Consider the following 10000-nt stretch of genomic DNA (forward strand, 5'->3'; position numbering starts at 1 on the left):
AAAGAAAATTGACAGTACTAGTTTTTCTTCAAAAGTGTCTTCTTACAGACGTAAGAAGAACGTTGGCTAGGATAAAACAACACATTTTCCGATAAATTGTTGTTTGTCTGCTTCACGTCTGTAAGAAGACACTTTTGAAGAAATTACGAGTAACTGTATCTGACTTATACGGCGTTAAGTGTAAAGAACAGATAAATTAATATGCGCAAGTTGATATCTCCAAAATTACTGAATGGAATGGCTTTAAACTTCACACACTAATATAAGAGGTTGCTTTCCAAAGCCCATTAATTGTGGACTATATGCACGTTTTTGAACTTAGAAAATTCTACATTATCGGAAACAGTCGAGCGCACTGCTTTCGTTAATAGATAAGTAACGAGATATAATCTTTTTGAAGTCACTGGTACTGTAAATAAGCTACAGTCCTCGTAAGTTAAGGCTAATCATCTTGTAATGAATTTTCTTGCATTTTAATTCTCTTGAGAATTAAGTTAAGCATGCGACAAATTCAACGTTTAATGCCGCCAAAAGTTCCATTCGAGAAAGTAAAATATCGCTACTTTATCTAAGAGCGACACAAGAGTTAGAAAACAAATATTGCATGCCAATAGATGACCTAAAACTGGCCCAAGTAGGACACAGTATATCATTAAAAAGTGTCTTCTTACAGAACGATATTTGAATAGCTCTGCTGGGGTTATTGTCGTATAAATATAATTAGCGGGGTCATAAAGGAATGCCCCGATCCATCTGCCGACTCAAGATGAAAGTGGATTTGTCTATAATGGGTACATTTTCGAAAAATGTGATATTTATATGATAAATAACTAATATTTTGTTCTAGAACATCTTATTATCAACATCCACATGCAATATATAATTCTTTCATGGTTTGTTATCACATTTGATATAATATAATACTATCAACATAAATTTTTATTGTCCCTTTTTATATGTAATTGAAAGTATATTGGCTATATGTATGCTCATGCTATTTTATGCCAAATAAAGATTATGTTATGTTATGTTATGTTATGTATTGCATGCGTTCTTTCATAGACCAATTCACTTTAAATGTCCGTTTTGTTTGCAATTTAAATATAAAAACGATATATTAAAGTATAATATGCAATTATGCAATATGTTATGTGCATCTTTTAAATATAATGTTTTGTGTGCTTTTGCACTAGTGTTCATCTACTTGCACTTCACCTTTTTTATTTGACGAAGCTATCTAGCTAGCTTTCGGAACATCGGCGGTTCTACTCAGGTTCCCGCTCGTACACGGAGGGGCACCAGAGGTCTTCCTCCACCAGTAAAGCTGGAATGTCGCTGTATGACCATAATGTGTTTGTGTGACGTTTTTAAGTCTAAAAACTGATTAGGACTTTGCATGTCCTAATCAGAAGTATTAAATTCTTATTTGTTCTTTTGTATAAAAACCTAATTAGAAGTTAAAAAGTTTAAATCACGTCTTTATTTCATATTAAGATTTTTGGAGCGCGCTCCTATTTAAAATTAAATATTTCTCAATTCGTAATATAGTTTTAGTATCTCCTAATTAGGCCTTTACAAATGTATTTACACACGTTGCCAGGCAACTTACCGCGTACATTGTTGAGCGGGGTTATGATTGTCGTCTGTGTTTGATTTTGGCGAGGATGTGCACGTGAATAGTATGATACATGTATAACATTATGTACTATAGGTGTGTAAAATAATCATTCGAGGATTTGCTTTTCGGCTGTTCAGACGAGTTTTATCTTAACTTTTCATTTAAATTCAAGAATGAACTCGGACAGTTTATATGAGATAAAATCGTATTTTGATGCCAAGTTTGCAGATTTTAAAAAAGAGATATGCAAAGGAAGTGTTGCCAAAACTCACAAATCCACTGTTTTGAAAAACAAAGGGAATCAGATTCAGTTGGATCATAACTGTGAGCTGTTGGATTTCATTGTTCAAATTAGCGGACTGATTGAGTCAGGGGAACACAGTGAGGCGCTCGAGTTGTGTGAGACTGCTAAGGAAAAGATTGAACGTCGCAATAAACTGATAAAACTGGCAGACAAGTCACCTAGTGGTTGGTTGACTGTACACGATTATGAGCAAGACGATTTAGCCAGCGATGATGAGGATTCAAAGAGAATTAAAAAGGCTGAGAAAGCAGTTGCGTCCATTATCAAACAGCGCAATGAAGCAAAGAAAGCGAACAGAAGGTTCATAAATGGTAAGTTTAGTTTAGTCAGTTTAGTATACAAAACAATTAAACACGTGATAGAGTGTAAAGCTATGGGTGTCCTGATTGTACTAAGGTGGCAGTCTGCTGCTTACTGGCCTTTATTATTTGAAGATAACAGTTTTACAGGGAAAAACTATGTTAAGGATGTCTTAGAATTTTGTGACAGAAAAATATATGTTCATGGTAAAAACAAAAGATCTCTTTTTGGTTCTAGAAAGTTTAAGGGATTTGTTTTGGCAGTTAAACTTGATTCCAGATCATTAAAATAATTATCACTAAGTATTACCGGAAGGACTATTTAGTTTCATGGGTAGACGGTCGGAAGGACCAAAGTCTGGCCGGAAGGGCCTAAGTCTGGCCGGAAGGGCCTAAGTCTGGCCGGAAGGGCCTAAGTATGGCCGGAAGGGCCCAAGTATGACCGCAAGGGTCAGGACATATGCTTATGTGCAAAAAAAAAAAACAAAAAAAAAAAAAAAAAAAAAAAAAACCTATTTCTGCAGAAATTATTGGAGATATGTTTTTATTACATGACAAAGAAAATTGTTCTTTATATCATTTAAGATCAGTTGCAATTGTAATCATAGGGTTTTCAGGATTTTTGAGGATCGAAAAACTGTTAAATTTAAGATGTACTGATGTTACATTCAATGATGATTACTAAAGTTTGTACATAAGGTCTAGTAAAACTGATCAGTTAAGTCGCGGATCTTCAGTTGTTATTTCAAAATCAACTGGTGTTAAATGTCCATATACAACATTAAAACTTTATTTTTCAAATGCTGATTTATCAAACGATAATGAAGAGCATGTTTTTCGGTCTTTATCTTCATGTAAGAAAACTAACTCTTTTAGATTAAAGAAAGGAGGTTGCTTATCTTATACTCGAGTTAGGGAACTGTTACGTGAGATGCTTGTCGAAGTAGGCTTAAACCCTAATGATTATGGGACTCGCATTTTAAAACGCGGTGGCTCTACCGCCAGCGCTGTTAATAATGTATGTGATAGACTTTTTAAAAAGCACGGGGATGGAAAAGTGAGCATGCGAAGGACGGTTATGAGTCTGAGGATATTAATTCGATTCTCAGCGTTTCTAAAAATCTAGGATTGTAATTCAGTTTCGTTTCAGTTAATAGCGTTATTATTCGACGCTGGAACAATCGCTCTTAGCCAATTGCATATAAATTGTTTATTTGTTTTGTTGTTTGTGTAGTACATGTAAGTTGAAGGGCTTAAGCTTGTAAATGATTTATGCTCGGTTGAAAGAATTGAATTAGAGCATAAATGTATTTACACACGTTGCCAGGCAACTTACCGCGTACATGGTTGAGCGGGGTTATGATTGTCGTCTGTGTTTGATTTTGGCGGGGATGTGCACGTGAAAAGTATGATACATGTATAATATTATGTACTATAGGTGTGTAAAATAATCATTCGAGGATTTGCTTTTCGGCTGTTCAGACGAGTTTTATCTTAACTTTACATTATTTAGAAAACTGCGGTAGTTTATGTAGATTATAATGTCGTAAGATACACGGTTTTTTCAAACATTGTGTATAAATATAGTATTTAAAAATCAATGCATATAAACAATCTTGTTTTTCTAGTTTCAGGTTCTGATGTATGATATGCCAGGAATGCTTGTTTAAAAAAAAATAGATGTTTCGGGGGACGAGAAGACGTCCATGCTGGTCTTGAGCCACAGGATCTTTCCCACCTCCCCCTCCTAAAAATAAGTAAAAGGAGTTAGGTTTGGTTGGCCTGCTCGCAGCATCCCGATTTAAGAGTTCATAAATATATTATATGATTGTATTTTTGTATGTGTATACTTTATTGTAAATTCAAACATTGAATAAAGGAGTGATTATTATTTAAATTTAATAGGCATTTTTCTTTTCTCGTTTTTTTGTTTTTGTAGAACAATTAAAGTAACAGGGTCATTTTATCAAATTACTAATTATCTTTAATCATGTGGCCGAAAACATGTGTCTAACAGTCAAGTTTTCTTTGTGAATTAGATTTTTCAATTAAAGCTGTTATGTTATTTGTTGTATGGGTTTCCATTTTTGTTAGTTAACGACCTATATGCCTGTCATGAATAACATCTAATGAGTAAATATGTTTGTTGTTTTGTTTTTTCGTTGAATGATACGAAATCAGTTTAAGTTTAACTTGTCATTTGTTAATCTTTTGTGTATAATGTCATAGTGGTTTTGATACGAATAAGTTATGTTTCTTTCTGTGTATAAACTCGTCAAATAAACGGCTGGAACAATCGCTCTTAGCCAATTGCATATAAATTGTTTATTTGTTTTGTTGTAGTGTAGTACATGTAAGTTGAAGGGCTTAAGCTTGTAAATGATTTATGCTCGGTTGAAAGAATTGAATTAGAGCATAACTCCTTATTAAATTAAGCTACTCACCCACACAAAACTGGTTTATTTATTTACAGTTATTAAATATGCATAGAGGTAAATTTTTCGGTTTTTACGAGACAACTGTGACATAACGGTTGTTATTTATCACTTGACTCAGATATAAACTATAATTTTATCACACCTGTGAACATGTTGCGAGTAGGGCAGCTTAATGCCGGTAAAACTTACAATATAAATGTTTTAAACCGTATTACCGATGTATGTTCTTCTTTTTTGTTTCTTTTTATATACATAATTTTCTATGACATATTGTACAGCAATCTATTGCAGGATAAAAAAAAATACCAAGCGCATGTAACTGTTCTACCAGCATCCAACTGATCTACTTGGAGTTGCAACCAGATAACGGGTGTGTGTATCATCCAAGAATAAAACGTTGCAACGATTTAAAATTACAGCATCATAAACATAGCAAAAAATTACTTTTATGTTTTTTTCTTCGGACAATACATGTATTTATCATCTAGTTCCATATAAATGCACGAGCCTGTGGTGTGAAATTTTATTATTTGATGACATTTTATTTAAAAAAACGCCGGGATGTGGGATAGTATAGCTTTTAGAGTTGTAATATGTTTAATTTCTCCTTATTATGAGTATAAATTCCTAATTAGTTGTAACTATATTACGTAACAAAGTTCTAATAAGTTTTTTACCTCTCCTATTTAGGGGTATTTAGAGGCCCGTCTGACTCGGAGGTCACTATAATGCTATGATACTGCATTTTTATAGATCATATTTGTAAAAGTTGGAACTCATTTTATTTTACCCACAAAAGATTTGTACAATGTACTAAAAATTGTTGGCAGACAACTTATATTAGGCGCGTGCGTTTTTTGTGTAAAATTGTTATCGGTTAACCTTTAGTGATCCGACAAAAATATTATGATGATGAAGTTGAAGCTTAATGAGGGTCCATCCGCCCTTTCGGGCACAAAATGCAGCTTTCGCTGTCGAGTACGGACCCCGAAAATGTCACCAGTCATGTCCTTAAAGAGTTAATTTTGAAGCACAAAGTGGTGATAATTTACCTCCATGCAATTTCCACGGAGTATTAGCCAAAGGTATGAATTTTGAGCCAAAAGTAGGTCACTGTACGGCGGTCAATGAGAACCTAAAGTGTACAGTAACCTGTGACAATAGGAAAGGTTAGCCGCTGAAAAGGGTCTGTTTGTGCCAGGAAAAGGCCTGCCGTTCAAGCCGTCTAACCGTGCTAGGGGCTCACGCACCCTAGCACACCGTCCTCGTCGACCCAAGCGCCTACTTTGTAGAGCCACTCCCCTCGGCATTAGTCAGGACACCGACAGCTGGTCCGCAGTTGTTGACGAAGTAGCGGTTCCGTATTTAACGCCCACGGAGGCTTCAGTTTAAGTTAACTACCAGCCAAGCTTTAAATCTTCTGCCGATGCCCTGTGCCTTCTCAGACAAAAATAATAGGGGAAGTGAGAAGGACAAAAATATTATCGTACTTTTTAAAAATATTATCGTACTTTTTAAACTTTTATAGGCTTGCTGACATATAAATCAAGAAAGAACATACTCATGTAAGGTAAAATATAACGTAGTGGTACCCGCTCAGGCGGTCACTGTACCTTTTTTCCGGACCGCTGACGTCGTCGTGAATTTTATATTATTTTCAGGCCCGCTGACGCTTATATATATTAAGCAGGAACACATTTTTTTTATCAAATGACGTAATAGACAGGTACTGACGAACCAAATGAAATAGTATGAAAATTTCCATCTCCAGTTACCGGTATCTCTCTTCTAACAATTTATATAACTATTTCACATCATGTCAAGCTGCGAAGATCGGAATTTTTGAGGAAAAAAAAACAACAAAAAAAGAAAAAAAAAAAAAGAAAAAACAACTTCATACAGGTAATTTAAACCTAGTGATAACAATATATTACGTGCTTACTATGGTAAACTGAATTTAAAAGGCTTAAATGATAGATGTACGTACGTCTCTCACGCGGCGGATAGTTTCTCACGCGGCGGATAGTTTCTCAATACCTCCTCGCCTAAAACGCTATTCTAATTTACACTAACCTTTTCTCATTTTATCATTATTTAACAACGCGGAAGGTTGAAAGGTTAATGCGCGGGAAATTGCATTCTATGGAAATTTTTACATTGGCTTAAATCCAGAAGTGAAAATAAAGATGGACTGTGAAAAAGGTGAGTGCTGCAAGTTTGTAAATATTCATTTTTCTTGGTGAATGCTTTAACATGAGGCGTTGCATGTGGAATTTACAGGTGCATGGAAAAGAGTTAGCATCTTTTTTTTCTTTCGTGTTTTTTCCTAGAGATTTTTTTCTATTTCTTTTTATTTGTCAAGCAATTTGCGAATTTAGTGAAGGAATATGATATGAGATGATGATATTTTAATGAATTTGCCAACTTTGTTCGAATGTAAAATTTAAATAAATATGTGTTTTGCCATTTTATTTTGTTTTTCTGTTGCCATTTATCTCGAATAAATAAAAATCCTTTTCAGAAGCTAACGTGAACAATATAATGCTATTTATTTACTGGCTGAAATGATGCGTTTTGTAAAATTGCGTGACTAAGTTTTTGTATTTGTTTACATACATGAATTATTTGCTGAAATTATTTAATAACAATTATAATATATGTTGAGTTTGTTGTGATAATTAACACCAACAGTGTATATATTTGGGATAGAAATTCTGTTTTCAAGTGGAATTTTCCACCTCGATTTAAAGACATGTTTCATATTTAACAGTACTTTCTCGGTAAAATTCCTTATCTTGTTGGAACCAAGTAATGGTGTAAACAGCTGTTTGGCAGAAGAACCCTTGGCGTGTCGATTCGAATGAAATGAGCACTGGCGCGAGAAATTGTAAATCAAACGTGTTGGTCGCGTTTCAGCGCGGCAGAATGATGGCTGTCCGTCGTGCGCACAAATGTGTGAAATAAATAAATAAATAGACTAGATAAAATAAAGAAAAAAGAAGAAGAGCGAAACCAATAAAAAAACAGCATTTTATAAGTATTAAAAATAAAGTTGTCAGTCGTTCATAAATTATGTAAAAAATAGTTTGTATAATGAAAATATGTTGATACCGTCCCGTAAACTTGAACTATCATTGCTTGGGGTCTGTTTTATTTCATCCATGGCAATAAAAAACATAATGAACAACTGTTTATATACGGCCATATAACCTGTCAGGGATATTTGTAACGGCTTTATTATGTCAACTAAAATAATTTTATTGGCATAAAACAAATAACAAGTTTATAGCCATACGAAATATAACCAGTTCAGTGATAATAGAAAGACTTGCATGTTTATATCATTTACAGAAGAGTACTGTAAAGACAAATACATAGTATTTTTTCTAAACATTTTACGAAGTACGATAATGCAAACTTGCCTTTTTAGAGAAAAATGTGTGATTTCATCTTAAATTGACAGCAGCCGTGTATTTATAGCTACATTAAATAAATATGTAAAAAAAATGCCATCGGCCTAAAAATCAAACATTCTACAATTTTATTAACCTGTTTAACAGTATTGTTGTAAATCTCGTCAAAACTTGTTCATAAATTAGGATTTTAAACGGAAAACCCCACGGTAACACTAAAGTTCGTATACGAATTTTAACTTTATAATCAGCTCGTGTATGCGCTACGTCACAGTTTTATAGTTGCCATCCGGAGCACAGCAAATATGATATTTTCTTGTGCAAACACACTTTACTCGTTTTAGCTTCACGGTGCACAAAGCCTGGGGTTCAGTGAAAGTAATCATCTCGTAAAAAGATTAAATTTGTATGAAAACATCCGTTACAATGCGGAAATATACCGTTAAATTAGGACTGTTACTAATAGTCATGTTTGTTGATTCATGATTGATGTACGGATGATCCGAAGGCGGAGTTTCTCATGCAAACAGAAATTGTACATCCCATTTCGTCACAATGAGGTTACCCATTTTTATGCTAATAAAACTCATTTTAGTTGTCTTGACAACAAAATAAGACCTGGAGTCGATATAAAACCCAATTTAATAATGAAATATCGCTATTTAGTTTTTTATGAAATTTATTAAATGTAGCTTTAAAACCGTCACGATTATCCAATGAAAAGTGACGACACAAACATGCAGAATTATATAAAAAAAACACGTTTGAAACGTCGCTTTTCATTGGATAATCGTGAAGCTTATATAATCTATATACACGACTGCTGTCGATTTTAGTCAAAATATATTGACGTGCCAAAGTTTGATTCTGACATATTTTCGTTCTGGGACAGAATCTCGCTTTTTCTGTGTCATGACGGTCTCATCTTTCGGATCTGGGTGATTTCTTACTTTCGGGCTTTACTGCGGTAATTTGCGTGTAAATAAGGATCTGTTCATAGTCTAGATAGAAAATAGGAAAATATATATTGGATCGATTCCATGTGAAAATCCGACGTTATTACCACCCGGTGGAAAATTTTGACACCGAGAACGGACATACCCATAATTTTCGTACTCGGATGTTGCATACCTTGTCTATAACAATGTAATAATCAAAGCACAGAAGGCGCTGAATTTGTTAGGGTCTCAGAATTTCAGAAAGGTGAAGGTTATGAGATTATAAACCAATTTGTTTTTGTATAGTGCCACCAATGCTTTTTCAAATGTTATTACTGTTGTAAATTGGCTATAAGGCTAATTGCAACACTGATATTCAATTCAATGTTTATTTGGCTTTAACAATTTAAAAAAAAAAACAAAAAAAAAAAAAAAAAAAAAAAAAAACTTGAGTTGCCTTACCTGGGATTTGAACACCAGACCTCTTGGTTCGAAAAACGAGCGTGTAATTCCCTCGACCACGGGGAAGTTATAAGATAACAGCTTGAGAAACACATTATTATCAACACTGATGTAAATAATCATGGGAGCTTAAATATAAGCATGTTTATCTGTAAAGAATTACACAATATTAGAAATCTTCGGCCAATCGGGAACTATTTTTTCTTCCCCGAGAAGGCTTGAAAATTAATGCGGCTGTCATTTGATAATGTTTACGCAGTGATCTCCCCTTAATTTTTCGGCGTTAGTGTACTTATAAAGGGAAGTAACCGCTTCAAGGAGTTCGGACTACTTTCGGATTTTGCAAATAAGCATATCAGGGTCTGAAATTTCGCTACGGTCTGACTACCCAAACAAATAAAAACAAAATATATAAAAAATTATTATTATTTTTTTAAATATTGATATTATAGCACATGAATAACAAAATTAAACATATTTTAGGTCCAATTTAATACGGCTAGCACCTTTGTTTGCAATATAACCCCC

The 10000-nt window shown here is 34.0% G+C and overlaps 2 protein-coding genes across 2 annotated transcripts in view; both read left to right on the plus strand.

Moving 5' to 3' along the window:
- Window positions 1-1708: 1708 nt before the first annotated feature.
- LOC132736459 (uncharacterized) lies at window positions 1709-3946 on the plus strand. Its single transcript, XM_060723601.1, has 2 exons — window positions 1709-2233; window positions 3850-3946. The coding sequence occupies exons 1-2, from the start codon at window positions 1792-1794 to the stop codon at window positions 3867-3869; spliced, it is 462 nt and encodes a 153-aa protein (XP_060579584.1). The 5' UTR covers window positions 1709-1791; the 3' UTR covers window positions 3870-3946.
- Window positions 3947-6410: 2464 nt separating this feature from the next.
- LOC132736467 (sodium- and chloride-dependent GABA transporter 1-like) overlaps window positions 6411-10000 on the plus strand; it is a 7994-nt gene continuing 4404 nt past the window's right edge. The window contains exon 1 of the mRNA XM_060723613.1: window positions 6411-6861. Coding sequence (XP_060579596.1) covers window positions 6846-6861 — 16 coding nt within the window. The 5' untranslated portion in view covers window positions 6411-6845. The remainder of the gene's footprint in view (window positions 6862-10000) is intronic.

The sequence above is a fragment of the Ruditapes philippinarum genome, unplaced genomic scaffold, assembly GCF_026571515.1.
Source record: "Ruditapes philippinarum isolate M1 unplaced genomic scaffold, ASM2657151v2 ctg18040_1_1_1_1, whole genome shotgun sequence".
Lineage (NCBI taxonomy): Eukaryota > Metazoa > Mollusca > Bivalvia > Venerida > Veneridae > Ruditapes > Ruditapes philippinarum.

What these genes read in the sequence shown, in the direction of transcription:
- LOC132736459 (XM_060723601.1), top strand. Translation starts at nt 1,792, where the DNA reads ATGAACTCGGACAGTTTATATGAGATAAAATCGTATTTTGATGCCAAG. An exon ending in GAACAGAAGGTTCATAAATG is followed by an intron (nt 2,234 to 3,849) that starts GTAAGTTTAGTT and finishes TTGTTTTTCTAG; the next exon opens with TTTCAGGTTCTGATGTATGA.